The 20,969-nt window shown below is 40.7% G+C and overlaps 1 protein-coding gene across 1 annotated transcript in view; it reads left to right on the top strand.

The window, feature by feature from the left end:
• Positions 1 to 3,888: 3,888 nt before the first annotated feature.
• The window catches only part of nup210 (nucleoporin 210), a 119,739-nt gene continuing 102,658 nt past the window's right edge, over positions 3,889 to 20,969 (top strand). The window contains exons 1-3 of the mRNA XM_059649854.1: positions 3,889 to 4,563; positions 18,353 to 18,489; positions 19,473 to 19,604. Of these exons, the coding sequence (XP_059505837.1) occupies positions 4,406 to 4,563; positions 18,353 to 18,489; positions 19,473 to 19,604 (427 nt within the window). The 5' untranslated portion in view covers positions 3,889 to 4,405. The remainder of the gene's footprint in view (positions 4,564 to 18,352; positions 18,490 to 19,472; positions 19,605 to 20,969) is intronic.

The raw sequence follows: 20,969 nt of genomic DNA, 5'->3' as shown, positions 1-20,969 counted from the left end.
CTGCCCCATCATGTTGTGTGGCATGATGATTGTACTGAGTGGGATAGATTTCAAACAGATCTAGCAACTTTCAACTTGGCATCCATGAAACATTGTGGGCCATCAGCAGCAGCATAAAAATATTCAACCAGAATCAATAATCCCACGTCCCTGGAAGATGCCACTCCACCCTTACCATTAAATCAGTGGATCAGCCCTCATTCAATAAGGAGTGCAGAAGGGCATGCCAGGAACAGCACCAAGCATGCCTAAAACTGAGGTGCTAGTTTGGTGAAACTCCAACTCAGGTCTGCTTGCATGTGAAGCAACATAAGCAGCATGCAATAGACAGGTCTATGCAATCCCATAACCAATGAATACAATCCAATCTCTGTAGTCCTGCTTCATCTAGTCATGACTAGTTGACAATTAAATAACTTACTGGAGGAAGAAGATCCGTGAATATTCCCATTCTGAATTTGAGAGAGCCTAATCAATCAATGTAAAAGATAAGGCTGAAGCATTTTCAAGGATCTTCAACCAGGAAAGGCCGAAGGCACTGGTTACTGCAAACGCTTTACCCCGTTAACTTGCCCTAAGGTCTATCAAATAGGTTATAACTCTGCAAAAATTTGCCTCGGTAAGTCCCATCCATGAAAAGCACGACAAATCCAATCTATCAATTACTTGCCACATCAATCTACTCTCAAGCATCGCAAAGTGAGGGAAGGTGTCATTGACCAAGCTATCAAGCAGAATTTATTCAAAAATAGTTTTGAAGATGGGCCACTAGACTAGAAATGTTGACCCTGTTTTCTGTCCACAGATTGTTGCCGGAATTTGCATGGATTTCCTCTGAGTGCTCTGGTTTCCTCCCACATTCCAAAGATGTGCAGATAGGTGGATTGACCACGCTAAATTGCCCATAGTATCCAGGGATGTTTACGTTAGGTGGGTTAGACAGGAGTAGGGAAATGAGTCTGGGTGCAATGCTCTTCAGAGGGGCAGTGTGGACTCATTGGGCCAAATGAATGATTTCCACACTGTAGGAACTCTATGAGCTCTGATCTGGAGTCCAGAAAGCCTGGAAAGATCTGTTGAGTTTCTCCAGCAATTTTTGTTTTTGTTTCTGATTTCTAGTATGCAAGGTTTTTTGTTTTATCTTACTCACCAATAACCTGCTTGCTGATGCTCACATTGAGTTCAAAGTGCTCACTCAGCTTCTGACTTATTGCAGCTTGGGTCCAAAAAGAATGAAAGAGCTGAACACAAGGATGGACGTGAGGTGAGAGCTCTTGACATTAAGGCAGCATTGGACAGAGTGTGGCATCAACGAGCTCTGGCAAAATTTGAGTCAATGTGGATTGGGAGAATACACTCCATTGGTTGGAGTCATATGTATCCCAAAAGAAGATGGTTGTGATAGTTGGTGATCAGTTATCTCAGCTTCAGGACATGCTTGCAGGAGTTCCTCAGGGTAATGTCCTTGGCCCAAACATCTTCGGCTTATCATCAGTGACCTTCCCACTGTCAAAAGGTCAGAGACGAATACATTTGCTGATGTTTGCAAAATGTTCAGCACCAATTCAGGACTTCTCCGATCTTGAGGCAGTACGATCTGGATAACATTCAGTTTGGGCTGACAAGTTTAAGGTAACATTCATACTGCACCAATACCAGGCAATGACCATCTCCAACAAGAAAGAATCCAACCATCGCCTTTGAAATTCAAAGGCATCCTGTGGTTTACATTGACCAGAAACTGAACTGAATCTGTCAAATAAATGCGGTGACTACAAAAGCAGGTAAGATAGTAAGACATTTGCAGTGATTAACTCACCCTGACTCCTCGTAGCCTGTCTACCATCTACAAGGCAAACACAGGCAAGAAGTTAAAGGAATGCTCTCCCCTTGCCTGGATGATTGCTCAGGACTCAAGAACATGACATCGTCCAAGTCAAAACATCCGCTTGATTGGCAGCCCATCCACAATATTCAACTTTCACTCCCTGTGCCACCATTGCACGGTGCTATCAATGTCTACCATCTACAATGTGTAGTACAACAGCTTACCAAGGCCCTTTCAATAGCATCTTCCCAACCTGTGACCTGTACCACCTCGAATAACAAGGCAACAGCATTCTGACTTGAAATTAATTTCATTACCACTGGGTACAATCCTGGAACTCTTTCCTTAACATCACTGTGGGTGTAGAAACACCACATGGACTACAGCAGTTCAAGAAGTCAGCCCATCTCTATATTCTCAAGGATAATTCAGGCTAGGCAAGAAATGTTGGCCTTCCCCATGATACTTACATTCTATGAATGAATTAAAAAATGGTTGAAATTGTTGGGTCTATATTTATTTGGTGTTGGGAATGAGAGGCTATCCTATGGGTGGTATGGTGGCTCAGTGGTTAGCACTACTGCCTTGTAGTGCCAGTATCCTGAGTTTACTTCCTGCCTTGGGTGACTGTGTGTGTGGAGTTCATACATTCTGTTTGGGATTCTTTTCATATTTCAAAGATGCGCAGTTAGGTGGCTTGGCCATGTGAAATGTAGGGTAGGGAGATGTGATGCTGTTTGGAGGGACAGTGTTGACTTGATGGGCCAAATAGCCTGCTTTTACACTGTATGGGTTCTACTGAAGCATTTAAGATTCTGAGGGTCTTGGCTGGTTAATGTTGGAAAGATATTTGGGAAACAGCGGAACATAGTTTAAAAATAAAAGTTCTTCCATCATTGAGTTTATGAGGAATTATCTTCTCTCAGGGTTTGTTGGTTTTAAAATTCTAGTCCACAGGTTGGAAGTTGGGACATTGAATAAATTCAAGCATGAACGAGACAGACTTCTGATTGAGAAGGAAGTCTTTTGAAGTACAAGTAGGAGAGTGAAATAAAGCCACCATTAGATCAACTACCAGCTGATCAAATGGTGGAGTAGGTTCAATGGGAGGAAAGGCCTGGTTACCAGCATTTAAAAAAAGATCTTACGTACTTCTTTGATTGCTCAGTGTTCCCTTCATTTTCTGTTATTTTTGTCTGTCACACCATTGAGTGGTCCACCATAAAGGTGTCAATTTAACAAGTGTTCTCTTTTTTGCCAGTATCAATATCATCCAAATTATAGACAAAAAGGGACTTTAATAGATTCAATCAAGATAAAATTGTTTCCTCAATTTTAGAGCTGTTTATTTTAATGGCCAAGAACTTGCAAGTTGTCCAACGCAGAGACCGAGTCTCTCCTGCTGTTTCATTCTTATAAACTGAAACAAGCTAAGATTTGTGTTTAAATTGAGTTCTGAGGAAGGGTCACCGGACCCGAAACGTTAACTCTGTTTTTCCCTTCACAGATGCTGCCAGACCTGCTGAGCTTCTCCAACAACTTTGTTTTTGTTCCTGATTCACAGCATCCGCAGTTTTTTTCGGTTTTTAATTAGGATTTGTGTTTAACTGCTATTTGGTATAACCGGGAAGTTATCAGACTGGGTTTGTAAACGACACGAATGAATGATGGTTTTGAGTCGGGTGTGGGGAAGTAGCAGAGCATATCGTCATTTTTATCACTTTGAATCGATATTTTTACCGCAAGACTTTCCTCTCTTGTGTGACATGCAGAGAACGCGGGGCGGGGAGGGGGGGGGGGTATGGTGAGAACCTGAATCGATGTTAATCCAGAGATTGTAGGAACTGGTGATGCTGGAGAATCTGAGATATCAAGGCGTGGAGCTGGATGAACACAGCAGGCCAAGCAGCATCAGTGTCAGCTTCCCTACTCCTCTGATGCTGCTTAGGCCGGCTGTGTTCATCCAGCTCTACACCTTGTTACCTCCGAATCCAGCAGCGATTGGGTTAATGGGTGTTCATTTCCAAGCGCATGCGCTAGTTTTCAGCCGGACACGCTTTCGTGTAGGTGGAGAGATGTGTATCAAATCGTAGGAGAAGGCGGGTAGTTCTTGTGTAGAGGGTCGAAGCTGCGTTTTGTAAATACATTTTTAAAAGGATAGAAATTTGAGTTGGTGGTACATTGCAGCGTCGTGGTGAAGGGCCGAGTGTGTTTCTGGAGGCGCTGGACGTTCACTGGGCTGTGTCCCTATTTTTTTAAAATCTCCATATGCGTCCCACGCTTTACAGCTGCTCAGCGAAACTTGTGTGTGAGCGACAGTGTGCCCAGTATCAGAATAACCCCGGCGGTTAGATACACATGGTTACACTGTATCCCTGAAACTGCAACATGTCCGCCCGGTTTCTCACTTCTCTGTGAGTACAGCCATTCTTAGACTGGGCCCTCACGTTGTGAAATTATTAATTATTTGATACAAAACCCGAGTCTGTATCAAGCTTCAATTCGAATTTGAACTCGATGCGACGTCTCTCTTCTTGACGTGTTTGTTTTCATTTTTGAACGGCGACGGATCGGAATATGGGTCTCTGCTTTAACGACTGGATTTTTATTCTGGCAACCTGTTTAAGTTTTTATTCCGAAGCCTCAAAACTGAACATTCCCAAAGTTTTGCTCCCCTATGCAAGAAGCACAACGGTCAACTTTACACTAGAAGCGGCGGAAGGATGTTATAAATGGTAAGCTTGATCAACTAATAATCAATTTTATTAAAGGCTCTTCGCATTCTCTTCTCGCCCATTGTCCATAATGTGTAAATAAAACAATTGCTGACTGGATTGTCTTCCAGTGCAGTCGCTTCCATTGAGTGCACGTGCTTTACTTGGAGATGATACAACATTTCTTAACCACCCACCCCATTAATATCAAATGATCTGCCAGGGCTTGTTTTTGCTAAGCCGGTCGTGGTAGCTATGCATCGGCCACTCATTAGGCCTGTATAAATTTACAGCCTAATATGTATGGGAACGTTGTAAATCTTCCTGCTTTGACCTTCACGTGGACGTAGTTGGCGCCTAACGCTTGATGGACAGTGCATACAGCTTACTACTGTAGTTCCAAAAAGCCACTGACCACCCCCTTTTAAAAAAAACATTTTCTTGCTATGTTCATTGAAAAGTAGGCCGACTTGAGTAAATTATAACGGTTTCATGATTTTTGTTTTATTCGTTAGTTACGAGAAAACACGACCCCATAACAAATTTGACGCCTCTTCTCTCAGCTCACTTGCTGTCTGAAGAAATATTATTATTGCCTGGGGATCAGTTGAAAAAAACTTGATTTATGGATAGTTTTCCTTATGGAGTAGTACTAAGGAATGTAATCCCAGGGTGGATCAGTGGGTCAGGATTTCGTGTCTCAGTCAGAAAAAGTATGATGGGCTGAATAGCCTGTTATTATGCTTCTAAGAAGTGGAAACACGGTGTTCCTACATTGGGTCATTAGCTTGTAATTTTTTTTATTGTAAGTGTAACTCAAATATGTTGTGGGCAGTGTGGACTTGTTGGGCCAAAGGGCCTATTTACAACACTGTAGGGAATCTAATCTAATCTAATATATTAAAGGCTTAATCTCCTGACTGGTATCTGTACAACTTGCTTTTAGTTTGAGTGTTACTAAAAGTACAGCACAAATCTGCTTGCACATCGGCTGCAAAGCTAAATGACGCTTCCTGTCAGAAGCAGGAAGCTTGGGCCCTGATAACACATTTTGTTCTTCTGTTAAGTATTTGTGCAAAACTCAAATCACTATCTCTTGATTCTGGGTTGAAATGATAGTGTAACTACACTAAAAAATATGGAAATAAGCAGTCATTGTGGAGGAGGAAGCCACAGTCAGAATTTGACTTCTGGGGTTACAGTGGAAAGCATGTTATTATGGTTGAAGCAGAAATATTTTAAAATACTGGAAAGTACACCTGGAGACAGTCAACATCACATAGAAAATGGGAGGAAGGAGTCACCCTTACGGTTTGATGAATTTGTCCTTTGTTCAATGTAACAATGGCTGATTTACTTCAACCCCACGTGCTTGCTCTATTCCCACAGTTCTTAGATTCCTTGATACAAGAGAAAAATGAATAATTTCCTTTTGTATCTACTTTAAACACTAACAGCTTTTTGTACTTTGTCTTTTGTACCCAAAGAATCATAACAAGAAACAGTTTTGTTTTAAAATAATATTGCAAAAGAAATTCCTTTAAACTCCATTTTTGTGATCTGTTATGTATTTACAGCACGTTTAATAGTTCATCATAGTTGTACAGCATGGAACCAGACCCTTAAGTCCAACTCATCCATGCAGACCAGATATCTGAAACTGATCTACTCCCATTTGGCCCATATCCCCAATGTTTCCTGTTCATGTATCCGTCCAGATACCTTTAAATGTTATAATTGCACTCACCTCCCTCTATGTGGAAAAAGTTGTTGCTACGATCCTTTTTGAACTTTCTCCTCTCATATCTTAAACTTATGTCCTCCTAGTTTAGGACTCCCCTACCCTGGGAAAAAGACCTTGGCTATTTACCTTAGCCACACCCCTCATGATTTTATAAACCTCTATAAGGTCACCCCTAAGCCTCCAAAGCTCTAGGAAAAAAAAATTACGAGCTCATTCAGCCTCTCCCTATAGCTCAAACCCTCCAGTCCTGGAAACATTCTTCTAAAAGTTTTCTGGACCCTTTCAAGTTTAACAACATCTTTCCTTTAGTAGGGAGCCCAGAATTATTTCTGAAACAAAAACAGAAATTGCTGGAGAAACTCAACAGATCTGATAGCAACTGTGGTGAGAAGGGTCCTCTCCCCACAGATGTAGCCAGAGATTCTGTAGCTATATCTTTGAGTATATAGGATTGTACAAAGCCGACACAAATTTGAAAACAATTGTGTATATCTTTATGAATTTCTCAGATCGTTTTTTTCATTTTCATGTGTTAATGCATATTTTTAATTTTTTTTTTAAAAATCTCCCCGATTTAATGAGATAATGGGAAAATTCCATCCCCTATTCCCAATTCCTCCGCCTCCGCCACATCTGCTCCCACAATAAGACATTCCACTCCCGCACATCCCAGATGTCCAAGTTCTTTAAGGACCGCAACTTTCCCCCCACAGTGATCGAGAACGCCCTTGACCGCGACTCCCGTATTTCCCGCAACACATCCCTCACACCCTGCCCCCGCCACAACGGCCCCAAGAGGATCCCCCTCGTTCTCACACACCACCCTACCAACCTCCGGATACAACGCATTATCCTCCGACACTTCCGCCATTTACAATCCGACCCCACCACCCAAGACATTTTTCCATCCCCTCCCCTGTCAGCTTTCCGGAGAGACCACTCCCTCCGTGACTCCCTTGTTCGCTCCACACTGCCCTCCAACCCCACCACACCCGGCACCTTCCCCTGCAACCGCAGGAAATGCTACACTTGTCCCCACACCTCCTCCCTCACCCCCATCCCAGGCCCCAAGATGACATTCCACATTAAGCAGAGGTTCACCTGCACATCTGCCAATGTGGTATACTGCATCCACTGTACCCGGTGCGGCTTCCTCTACATTGAGGAAACCAAGTGGAGGCTTGGAGACCGCTTTGCAGAACACCTCCGCTCAGTTCGCAACAAACAACTGCACCTCCCAGTCGCAAACCATTTCCACTCCCCCTCCCATTCTTTAGATGACATGTCCATCATGGGCCTCCTGCACTGCTACAATGATGCCACCCGAAGGTTGCAGGAACAGCAACTCATATTCCGCCTGGGAACCCTGCAGCCATATGGTATCAATGTGGACTTCACCAGTTTCAAAATCTCCCCTTCCCCTACTGCATCCCTAAACCAGCCCAGTTCGTTTCCTCCCCCCACTGCTCCACACAACCAGTCCAGCTCTCTTCCCCGCCCCCCCCCCCCCCCGCATCCCAAAACCAGTCCAACCTGTCTCTGCCTCCCTAACCGGTTCTTCCTCTCACCCATCCCTTCCTCCCACCCCAAGCCGCACCCCCAGCTACCTACTAACCTCATCCCACCTCCTTGACCTGTCCGTCTTCCCTGGACCGACCTATCCCCTCCCTACCTCCCCACCTACACTCTCTCCACCTATCTTCTTTACTCTCCATCTTCGGTCCGCCTCCCCCTCTCTCCCTATTTATTCCAGTTCCCTCTCCCCATCCCCCTCTCTGATGAAGGGTCTAGGCCCGAAACGTCAGCTTTTGTGCTCCTGAGATGCTGCTTGGCCTGCTGTGTTCATCCAGCCTCACATTTTATTATCCCCGATTTAATCCCTGGGCAAGTCAGATATGAGACTGAAACCTACCTTGATAGGTCATATTTTGTTTTCACTTTATTTGAGACTTGTGTTTGAAAGACAAAGTACAATGCTGCACACTTGCTTTTAACAATGGAAGAAAAGGCTAATGTTTAAAAGAAATTAGGGTACAGTAGACTGCCTCATTCAGATTGTGTTGGATATAAATTGAAAGATCGCAACAGGTCAGGCAGCATCAGAGGAGCAGGCAAATTTATGTTTTGGTCGGGACCCATCTTCACGAAACATCAGCTTTCCTGTTCCTCTGCTGCCTGATGTGTTCCTCCACACTGTGCTATCTCTGACTCCAGCATCAGCAGTTCTTACTATCTCTTCATCTGAAAGATCTATCCTGACATCATCACATTACAGTGCTTAAACACCAGAGAAAATTGCCTTCTTTACATCTGTAAGTTTGAAATAACTGTTTCTTTCAATTTATTGTCTTAAGAGTTTGGGAGTCTGTTCCTTGATTGAGATTTCACAGTTCCTGGTTTCTGACCAAACACTTCTAGTCTGGAACTTTGAAACTATAATCCTTACATTGATGTAGTCCATTTCCTAACTTTTCTGAAACAACTCCTTCTTTCTGGGAGAAACTCCTTCATGCATCCAACTTCTGATGATTCTGCAAATTGGCAAGACAACAACTTCTCAAGCTACAAGTTGCACACCTAAAGCAAGTTTGTGCTCTTCAAAGTTTAGCCTATCTGCTTGCAAACTCTTCAAGGCAAACAAATATTTGTAATCACCTTAAAAAAATGACTCCAGAAAGACTGGCAATTTACTTATTAAACTTTGTACACAAGTCAAAACACTCATGCCACTAGTTCAAAACACAGTGTAAAATACCTTGGTATTAAAAGACGTATAAATCTCATCTTGAGCCACTACCTGGACACAGAACTAAAGACATACAGGAAGTGTGACAATTCACTTGATTAAAAAAGGATGAGGTTGGGAAGATGGAATAGGGATTTCTTAAACCACCCGCTTGGATTTGTTAAACAAGGTTCACTGAAGAGAACGCTGAAAGCTTCAGTTTCAGGGATAAGTTTGTAAAGTTGGGCTGCTCTTGGGAAAGAGTAGATTTGATAGAGATGTTAAATGTTATGGGTACAGAAAAGTAGATGGGAATAAATTGTTCCACGAAGTGTCAAGAACCAGATGGCGCTGATTTAAGATGATGGGAAAAGAAACAGAGGAGTGACGTGGGGGTGGGGGAGAAAAGTCCTTTCTGTACAGTGATTGGCAAGGACCTAGAATTCACTATCAAAAAGTATGGTGGTGGCACATTTAAAATGAAATGAACAATTATTGAAGAGGAAAATGTTTCTGAACAGCCTTCCAAAGGCTTTGGCAGTGAGATTAATTGTGTAAAGCTAATATGAACACTGTGGATCACTTGCCTTCCTGCTTTGCTGTAATTGTTGTAGGATTTGATGATTTTCACTTCAAGTCTGTTCTGCATGCGAGAGCTATTTGTTTGTTTGTTTTTTTTATTTTTATTTTAATTGCCTTAATTTGATACAACTAAGAGTTTCAGGATTCTTTGATTTAATTTATTATTGTCACATATACCGAGATACTGTGAAAAGATTGTGTGTTGACCAGACCAATGATACCTTCGTATAAGTACACCTGGGTAATTGAACAGAATGTAGAACATAGTGTTACAGCTACAGGAAAGGTGCAGCGGAAGATTAACTGAAGATGAAAAAAAAACCTAATTTTACGTCACAGATTTTAACGATTATCACACTGAACCTGAATTTGTACACTCAGATCATCAGAGCTGTATCATACAATTTCACATTTAGACATTGTTCAGGTTTTCTACAACTGAGTGATTTTCTTTTAACACAATTAAACTGGATATCTTGTATCATTATTTTAATTAAGTCCCTGTTTGCTGAGATCACTAATGGATGTCAGTGGTGTTGTGAACTAACTGCATGCTCACAATTCATGGGGGACGACATTTTCAGACGAATTGTTTGTAGAAAAATGTTCTACGTTGCTTACTGACAATTTAATGAGATTGCTGTAGTAATTGGCAAAGCCTGAAGCCTAAAGCTGATTTACAAATAATATTTCGTGTGGCACAATCAAATTTACTACATTCTGTACTAGTTCAGATTGTGTTCAGTACAAAAAATGTTATATAGTTCTCTCTGCAATTTTCATTAAATGCTGTGTCATTCAAGGTTAGATTGAAATATGCCAACTGTTTTTAAGGTTACAATAGAGGTTTTAAGGAAATGAAGTTAGGGACTGTACCAGTGAGAGAGATTAAATTAATTCATAGCCGTAAGGCCATAAAAGACAAAGCAAAAAGATGCCCATCTAATGTACCATGGCAGAACATAAAATGAGGGAGTAGGATTTTGAATGCGAATTGTAGAAGGAGCTGGACTACCTTTTTGTGTTGGCTGGTGAGGTGTTAATTATTTTGGAAGAAAACGATACATGAAATCACATGAGGACAAGGGAGCTAAGGTAGTCAGAGGGATAGTGGTAAACACGGTATTTACATTTTGAAATATGAATATTTTGTTTACCATGTACAGTATTTTATCTATTGTTAAAGTACATTGATCAGTAAAGCAAACTATTAATGTTATGTTGCTTTATAGCTTCTGTTTTGGATATAGAATTGTAGAATTCCTATAGCGCAGATGGAGACCATTTGAAACATTGAGGACCAACACTCCAAAAAACGTAGATTAACTATGAAGCTCCTCGTGAGAGAGAAAGCTGTATACTGTACTAAGATTGAATGCCCTTATTATCTGCAGAAGTCAAGGAATTGTCAAGGGTGGCAAACATGGCAGCTGGTAAGATACTGGGAAGTGTAGAGAAATGGAGGGACTTTGAATGTTCAAAGATCTTTGATCCCCTCATACTCAAGGGGCAGCAATGGCCTAGCATGTTATTGCTAGACTGTTGATCCAGAGACCCAAGTAGTAATATAGGGAATAGGTTAGAGTTGTAGCGTGGCAGATGGTGGAATTTGAATTCCAGTAAAAATACTAGAATTAAAACGATGACCATGAATCCATTGTCAATTGTAAGCAAAAATCCCTCTGGTTCACTAATCCCTTTGTAGAGAAGGAAATTGCCATCCTTGCCTGGTCTGGCTGACATGTGACTGCAGACCCACGGCAATGTGGCTGACTCTGAAGTGCCCTCTGGGCAGTTGGGGATGAGCAATGATCTAGTTAGTGATGTCCAGATCCCACGAATGAATATTTAAAAAAAAAAAAGTCTGGTAGATGATTTTGAAAGTGTAGAGATATATTACTGAATCACAGACTGTAGTAATAGAGAGGTTATGCTGCATAGAACACCTGTTAAACAGAAACTGAAACTTTGTGTTTCTGGTCACAATTCTAGGAAGGATATAATCATGCAAGAGAGGGTACAGAAGAAATTTATAAGAGGAAGTTGCCAGAAATGGAGAAGTTTAGCTATGACAGGTGGGAACTTGTTTTCCTTGGAAAAGATGAAGAGAAATTTAAGTGAGGCATGTAGAATTGAGGGACTAGATATTCTTGGATAGGAGTGACCTATTTCCCTCGGAAGTTAACTCGAAGGTGAGAGGACATAAGTTTGAAGTACCGTAAAATCGCATTAATTTGAAATGCAGGGGGAATGTCTGTGTCAAGTGGAGCTTCAAGATGGTTGAGGATGGTGCTGTATATCCTGTTTATGCCTACAAACTTACCCTTGCAAAAAAGAAACTAAAAGTCGGTAAAATATGAAAAGAAAATTTCATTTTCGATTTGTTCATAACTTGCAATGCCCAAACCCAGTAAGAGGCATTGAAAAAGGTTTAAAGTTAGCCCGGGAAAAACTCAGTAATCTTTTTCTGCTTATCATGTTCTCTTTGGACAGTCTGCCATGTAACCATTGCAGTTAAATGTCTTTTCGTGCTGCAGTACAAATAATCTGATTATTTTTAGGACCGTAGGGACTTCACTTAAAAAACTAGTAGGTGAGTGGCCAGGCATCTATTATTTGCTTCATGATTATTGGGCTTTTCAGTTGAATGTGCAACTCTGATTACCTCATCTGTTAGTTCTTCTGTGCAATATCATCCAATTTTTCATAAGTTTCCATGTTGGCTTCTTATTGGACTAGTTGACATCATCCTGCTCCTAATTCTGTGTCTTGTGCAGTTGTAATCTGTTTAAACCTGATATGAAGGAAGTCACAACTGTTAACTATTCTATCATCTTCCACGTCACCTTTATTGTGAACATGACGCCTAAAGCAATAGCCTCTAAATTGTCTGAAGGATCACAGGACTGAAGCGTTATTTCTGCTTTCTCTCCGTTGAACCTGCCAAGCTGCTTTAGCAGTTTCCTTTTTTTGTTTCCAGCATGGCCTTTCTCCTTTAAAGCGGTTGCTTTGTGTGTCTTTCTTTATCAGTGGGTTCTATAACGTGAGAGATGACGTACAGTCAGCAGTTGGATTGTAGTTTTCTAATGAGCTCTGATCCATTGGTTTTTTAGGAGGCAGGAATACCAACTTGACTTTATTTACAGTGCTCAGTGCCATTATCTGTAAGGAGGGTAACCTACTGTTTCCTTTGGTACATTTTGTTCTCCTCCTGAACTGTGTCTCAAAAGTGTTAGATGTTGACCATGTGGTTTTGTTATAGAAACAGAAAATGGTGGAGAAATGGAGCCAGTTTGGCAGTATCTGTGAAGAGGGAAACTGAGCTGAACCTTCAAATCTGATATGACTCATTTAGAATTGCTGAAGTCTTTGTTTCAGTTTTCCAGCATTTTCAGTATTGTTTTTATTTAGCCAATTTTGTTAGCCACATACTGATGTAAGGTATGCAAAGCATACATTTGCAAGGCAGCGTGGCTTCTTGGACTTTGCTATTGTAAGAAATGACAGCTTTTTGTTGCCATCCATGTTGATGCAAACCAGAGCAAAGACAAGTGTCATCTTTTAAACACGTGTGATCAGGTAAAAGGTTGTAAAACCATTTGTTTTCATCTGTCACATAAATGTCCCTTCCTGTATTGGGTGAGTATTAATCCTTTCTTTCCATGTAGACCAAATGAGACTCTGGTTTCGTTGTTTAAACGTTTATTTATGCATGGGAGATATCCAAAACTGGTGCACAGGTGGAATCTCAAAAAAAGTACCAGTTTTACAAATAACAAACTTGCAATCAATGATTTACACTTTATTCACACCTAACTTTACCCAATCACGTTTGCATGGTTTAGATGCCAAGTTAGTACATGTGATATATTATCCAAACCAGTAAATGTCTTCATATTTATCCAGTTGTATCTTGATGTGTCCATGTTTCATACTGTGTATCACAGAATCTTAAGAATCCCTACTATATGGAAACAGGCCAGTTGGCACAACAAGTCCATACCGCCCCTCCAAAGAGCATCCCACCCAGACCCATCCCTCTACCCTTTCCCTGTAACACTGCACTTCCCACGTCTAATCCACCTAACTTACACATCCCTGGACACTGCGGGTAACTTAACATGGCCAGTCCACCTAACCTACACATCTTTGGACTGTGAGAGGAAACCAGAGCACCTGGAAGAAACTCACGCAGATGTGGGGAGAATGTACAACCTCCACACACAGTCACCTGGGGGTGGAATTGAACCCGGGTCCCTGGTGCTGTGAGGCAGCAGTACTAATCACTGAGCCACCGTGCCACCGCAACTTTTTACTGGAAAGCTCAACTGGTTTAACCCAACCCAACCACAAAATCATCATCAGTGCCACCTACTACCTATTTTCCCATTTGGTAGATACTTGTTCAGTAATGCATGACGCCATTACACAGCTAGTCATCTGTCGTTGCTTATCTACTGCACCCTTGCCACTTAGTGCATGGAAGTGAATGTCGTGTTCCTCCTTGACTTGAATTTGTCCAGCCATCCATTAATACACGTCAACTCTTTTTTTTTGCCCCTGAGTCTCAGGCTTTCCTTCTCTGCAAGCTTAGATGATTCTCTGCTTGAATTTCCTTGAACCACATTGGCAAAGCTTTGCCCATGTCAGCCGTTCTCATTCTCTTTGCTGGAGAGAGTTTCTACTTGTTGAACTGCTGTACCTTGTGATTCAGAATGGTTGACAAACCCTGTGGTCGAATCACCTTTTCATCTGTGCTCATTTTTGCTTTATATCACTGTTTTTCACTTGTTTAATCAACTATACTTTGTCTCCAATTGACAGAACCTTTAACTTTCTCTCCAGTTTAGCCACACAGAGTTTCATGGTGACCTTGATGTCGATGATGGCTTGCCAGTGATTTTGTGCTGTGGCATGGCCTAGTTCTGCTCTGGTCAATGTGGATATAAGCATGCATGAGTTCAGATAATCTAGAGTTATCTGTTTGGAACTGACAGCATTCTATTAGGTTTCCAATTCTGCTGATGTGAACAGCTGAAAAATTAAACACAACTGGAGTTTCAAATTATCCAATTTTTAATTTGTTGTGCTTTCATTATAATTTGTATAAAAGGTAAAGTGAAGTCATGAAGAAAGTGCACCTTGATAGTGTAGGGTGTACAGAATTTTCTCCTTGAAAGGGTGGCAGAGCCAGAAATCCTCAGCATGCTAAGGCTTCGGGATAGATAGGGAGAAATATTGGGGGAGGGAAAAAAAATGAACAAATGCCCAGTAAAATAAAATCCCGTCGGCCTTTTGAGTAATAAGGATCTTGCATGTGCTGGCTGGAAAAAAAGAATTTTTTATCAGTCTGTTCAGAGTTGCTATCTTACACCTCTGGGGCTGGTGGGACTTGAACCCAGGCCTCCCAGCCCTGAGGTAGGGAAACAATCACTTCACTACAAGAGAGTGTCAGAGGCAAATTCACCTGAATGATTTAAGAGGGCATTTGATGCTTAAATTAAATAGAATCAATAAGCAGGAATATGGAGGAGAGGCAGGCAATTGGCACCAAGTTAAAATGTTCAGACAGCTGGCATAGACACAGTGGGCCAAATGGTCTCATTCTGCACTGTACTGTTCTGTGAATAAACAAAACTGAACTTTCTAGGTGGTAATTTGGATGGATATTAATCTCTAACATAACTATAACATTTTACAAATCCAAAGTGCTTCCTTACTGGAAAAGAAGTCTACTGATACCCGAGTTCATGAAAATGTAAGCACAGCTTACATTTAAGTTTTGCAATTATTTTGTATGCTTCATGATTTTAATTATCAAAGCACAGGGCTTTATCAGTTACTCTGACTGCAAGCAGTCCATTCATTTGGGCTCTATTATGCTGCCTGATCTTCATGAAAATGCTTCTACAAGTGCATCAGTTCCTTGGGGTAGATTGCTTCATTGCCTGGCCTTTCAAATAGACACCAGCATATGCTTAGTTAGTGTTTGGAAGAACCTTGTTTGCCATCCATTGCTGGATCCTCAGTCTTCCTGCCTCTGCACGTTAACCTCAAGACAGCTACCATGGCGATCAGCACTGATCAGGCTGTTCCTAAGAGTGCACAACAAGATAACCTGTTACTGGGAAACCATCAACTCTCCAAGAAATTCATTGTCTGCTCAAAATCTGTTGCCTTTCAGTACAAAAAGCTGTCCTGTTTTTCAGACTGACACATTCTAAGGTGCATTATTATTATTCTGAGGGATGCACTAAAGTTTAAGACAGTAATTGCAAAAGCTCGGTGAAGGATGACCATCATCTTGACATACTCTTACAAATTATAATGAGGTGATGGAACGTGTTTTTATTTAAAATAACCTCTAGAATGCATGCACAGAGAAATTTGACATGAATTGCAAACAAAGGATATGAACATGCCCTGTAATGGCAAGTGTTGTGCAGCAAGTGTCATGCAACGCCTCATACACTGGTTGAAAAGAAAATGATTCATATTGCTGTTTTCGTAATGCTGTTGTTTTGAACAGTAATATACTTCAACAAATTCTGTATGTAAAGTATATTTTTGAGGAAAAATTAGTTCCTCAAACTGGCATCAAGAGGGAAGTGGAAATCAGTGATATTTAGACCATTGCACAATGTCTGTATAAATGATCTGTACTTAGGAATCAGATTTAATACTACAAGAAATTGTATGACTGCATCAAATTTGATAGTGTTGTTAACATGAGGGGGAGCAGCAACAAACTAGGGGAAGATTTTTGAACTTGCAGATAGGATGTGTAATTGGTGAATGTGCTTCAATACAGATTGATGTGAGGTGACACACTTTACTAAGAAGAATAGGGAAATAATACATGGGGATACAATGTAAAAATGAATACAAATGTTACAGATTAATAAGGTTGTTTTAAAAAGTATAATAGAATTGTAAAGCAGAGAAGTTACATTCAGATGTAGAATAACAGTCGGACGTTCTGTCCTCAGTTTTAGAATAAACGTAAGGGGTGTGGGAGAAGTTGTAAACAAAATAATCACGAGTTAGCACCACCAAATCTGAGGATATGTATTGCCTAAAATTAAATAGTCTAGGCCTCTCTGGGAGACCACAATTGCAAGTTAAGAATGTGTAGGTATGTTAAGATTTCTATTCATGAGGCAGGGGATAAAGTTAAGATATTATTAAATGAAATGGGGTATGGAAGGAAAAAAAACTATGCAGAAAATGATTAGAATGTGGAATTTCTTGCAACAAGAGCCAATGGTGATTAAAATCTGATAAGGGAAAATCTCAAATAAATGTGATACAAGGGATTAGAAGATATTTTTGATGGGGTTAGATAAAGGTGAGAGGAGGCTGTGCGTGGAGTATAAACACCAAAATGGACATTTGAGCTAATAGAAAGTAAGAATTGCCGATGCTGGAGTCAGAGATAAAACAATGTGGAGCTGGATGAACACATTAGGCCAGGCAGCATCAGAGGGGCAGGAAAGCTGACGTTTCGGGTTGGAGAAGGGTCCTGACTCAAAACATCAGCTTTCTTGCTCCTCTGATGTTGCCTGCCCTCCATATTTTGAACAGAGAGTCCTGTTTCTGTGTTTTAAATAAACTGTAATAATAGCATACAATATTGGAACTTTAAGACACACTATTAACTTTTCAAACTGGCTGGAAATAACTCCAAACTATTGCTGTACCCTTTTGATTAACATTAAATCTGTTTGGTTATGGCTCAATTTATCAGGCCCCAGGTTTTATTTGGGCTGGGACAAAATGTCCTAAAATCTCAAAGCGATCAAAGCAAGATAGCATTATAGATATGACAAAGGGGAGTCTGAACGTATTGACTTAACAATGAAATGGGCTATTGTTAAATCTGATGTGTGGCGGAAGAATTTGGGAGTTATTGGAATAATTCATACTGTTTAACCGTACAGCAGTTGAAATGTTTGCCATCAGATTGTGCTTCATATCAGTCCTAAACCTTGACTTCAATTTTTTAAAAAATTGCCTTCAGTGCCACTTTCCAATCAGTCAATGTATTAATACTTTCAAAAGCAAGAAACTTACCACAGTATCAGAGATAATGGGAACTGCAGATGCTGGAGAATTCCAAGATAATAAAATGTGAGGCTGGATGAACACAGCAGGCCAAACAGCATCTCAGGAGCACAAAAGCTGACATTTCGGGCCTATACTCACCTCCTTGACCTGTCCGTCTTCCCTGGACTGACCTATCCCCTCCCTACCTCCCCACCTATACTCTCTCCACCTATCTTCTTTACTCTCCATCTTCGGTCCGCCTCCCCCTCTCTCCCTATTTATTCCAGTTCCCTCTCCCCATCCCCCTCTCTAATGAAGGGCCTAGGCCTGAAACGTCAGCTTTTGTGCTCCTGAGATGCTGCTTGGCCAGCTGTGTTCATCCAGCCTCACATTTTATAAACTTACCACAGTAATTTTTTTGGGGTTTTTGTTATGACTGCTTCTACCACTTGGAAGTTTTGGGTGTGAAAATTTCTGTGACTAGCCAGAATGAATTATATAGCTTCTCGTTCGGTTCCAAGCAAACAATTTGCTTTATCTTGCAGATTTGATTGTTGGTGAAGCTGAATATAGATGGGGAAGATAGTGCAATTTCACAACCTGACAGTTATGTAGCAAATTGGTGCTGATTTATGCTGCTGCTGTGAACATCTCTTAATTTCAGTTTAATTACTATATCAAAGAAAAGTTTGATCGTTCTCCTTTTTTGCCAGGTGGTCAACAAGGCCAGAGGTTGCAAGTATTGAACCAATAAACCCAAATGATCGACAGTGTTCACAGAGCGCAGTTGTTTTGGCACATGCATCTCAACCAGCACGTCTCACCAGTATTATCTTTGCTGAAGAAATAGGTATAATATTTCTGCATAAATGCTAAAATTTAACTATTGTGCAATAACACTACATTTTTGTTTTCAGTCTCTCTTTGTCATTGTGTTAGCTTAGCCTCAAATTCTATGCTGAATAATATTCAATTTGAAAAATTTCTTAATTTTTAGCTCTTAATACGTACCTAACAGATTTTACTAAAGGACTGTTATGAAGTTTTAAATAGCCAAATGTTTGGTCAGCCATTATAATTTCTTATCTAGCCGATGTACGAGTACATCTCATTCCAGCTGTATTGGATTTCTGTGTAATTCAACAGAGTTTGGCTTGGATTCGCCACATTTGGGTCATTTAGCGCCTCTGCTTGCTTTTGAAAGCAGAGTTGACAATTTAAAATTTTGTTAATTTTTACTGGCACGTACCCATGCTGTTTCGACCTCAGATGAGATTTTTATTTATATTCTTCACACATTTAGTGTTGATTGCTTAATGTTGTATTTTAAGCTGTACCTGATAATAACTTACAACTTGAATAGTTTTTGATTCATTGTAATTTGCAACATGTCACCTTGCTACATGCAGAGAACTTTGTCATTGTTACAGGCCCAACTGAACAGCACCCTTGGTTCTTATATTTTCTTTGGTATGTGAATATCCTCATTCACTGCTAACTTTGCTTCTACCCCCAGTGGCTGAGAAACTGGGGATTTACAACTTTTTTTTTGGATATTAAGGGTGAGAAATGATTGAATCATGGCAAACACTCAAAAAAGAGATTCAACATTTCAGTTAATGAGCTTTTAAGCTTGCTGTTCCATGCAAAAGCCAACTAAATGTATTTTTTTTCAAGGGAAATATAGATAGTGTTTAAATTAGTGTTTCCAGTTTGAAGACCTTGCATGGTTTAAATTGAGTTTGGTGCTTGGTATTTGTACAATATGTTTTTTTAAATTTACTTGCCCTTGATTCCTCTTGTGTGTTTAACTGTCCAACTTTTCTCCTATAGCAATCGGGCGAGTATTACGGTGTGACGCAATCGTCGATGTCATCAGCGAGATTGAAATTGTGTCTACAACTCGTGAACTTTATTTGGAAGATTCCCCACTAAAACTGAGAATTCGAGCTTTGGATGCAGAAGGTGCCTAATTCCTTAGCAATCAGCATTGAAATTTTGTACAGAGATAAATTGTCGACTGGGGTTCATGTCTTGCAATAGTAGTGCCCCTAACGTTATGTTTACAGCAAAGTGCTGGAGAAGCTCAGCAAGTCTGGAGGTCATCTTTAACTGTTTCTCTCTATACAGATGTGAGATCTGCTCTCTATTTCAGGAATCTGCAGTAGTTTGTTTTTGGTTAAAGTTTTGCGTTGATTTTCACTGCAGTGAATTTTTAAAAGTGAGGCTCGTTGCATCTTCTTTTAAAGGCAAAAAACATGACCAGCGCAACGGTCAGGAAAAATCTCACTTTCAAAATTTGTCATTTCACACTCCACAAAAATGTTGTTCAGACGTAGCTGTAAATGGCCTATAAAAAAATCTAGATTCTAATTACTTCAAAAACATGTGCTTTGTGAATGTTATCTGCATGTGTTTGCATATTTAAGTATTAATTTTCATTTGCGTGTGGGTGACAAAATGTTTCAGTAGGTGAATCATGAAGAAAGTCAATGTTACTGAATCTTCATATAGTGAAAATTTTTTTTCTTTTACCCATGTTCAATTCTTGCCTTCACTCCAATGGTCTTACTGTGAGTGACAACTTATGGGCTATCAGGGATGGACCACAAACGATATTATTGTTGCATGGCCAACCATAAGCAATCAAAAACAAAAACAGAAATTACTGGAAAAACTCTGCAGGTCTGGCATTATCTGTGGAGAGAAAGCAGTTAACGTTTCCAATTCAGTGACCCTCAGAACTGACCGTTGCAGGAAAATGTTTGGTATAGAGAAGGGGATGGGTAAAGAGTTAACGGTGGGTGGAGGTGTAGCGCAGGTAGAGAGAAAGATAACTAGAATAAGAAGTGGCTAAAGGTCAGCTTAGGAGAATGACTAGTTGCTAATGAAGCCTGTGAATGGCTGACAATGGGTAGCTTGTGGGAGCAGTCCATGTGATGACTGGGCCTGATCTGTTGGGTTGGGGTAAGGAGACGGGTGAAGATGCTCGGATCCCGTAGTTATTGAACTCTGTATGGAGTCCAGAAGGTCGCGGAGCTCTCAAGTGGAAGATGAGGTGTTCTTCCAGCTTGCACTGAGTTTATTTACAGTAATATAGCAAGCCCAACACAGCTGTTATTCAGGGAACACACTGTGTTGAAACGGCGGGCAACCGGAAGTTCGGGGTGAATTTTGGAGACAACGTTAAGTTGTCACCTAGACCATGCTTTGTCTCGCTGGTTTAGAGGCGACCACTCAAACACTCAATACTTAGAATCTGAAAGGCTGTGCCTATGCTTTGCAACCAACCTAATACCAGGAGTAAGAAAATTAAAAGGCCACAAAAGA

This window comes from Stegostoma tigrinum, chromosome 11, assembly GCF_030684315.1.
Source record: "Stegostoma tigrinum isolate sSteTig4 chromosome 11, sSteTig4.hap1, whole genome shotgun sequence".
Taxonomy (NCBI): Eukaryota; Metazoa; Chordata; class Chondrichthyes; order Orectolobiformes; family Stegostomatidae; genus Stegostoma; species Stegostoma tigrinum.
This window is presented reverse-complemented; position numbering and strand designations above follow the sequence as displayed.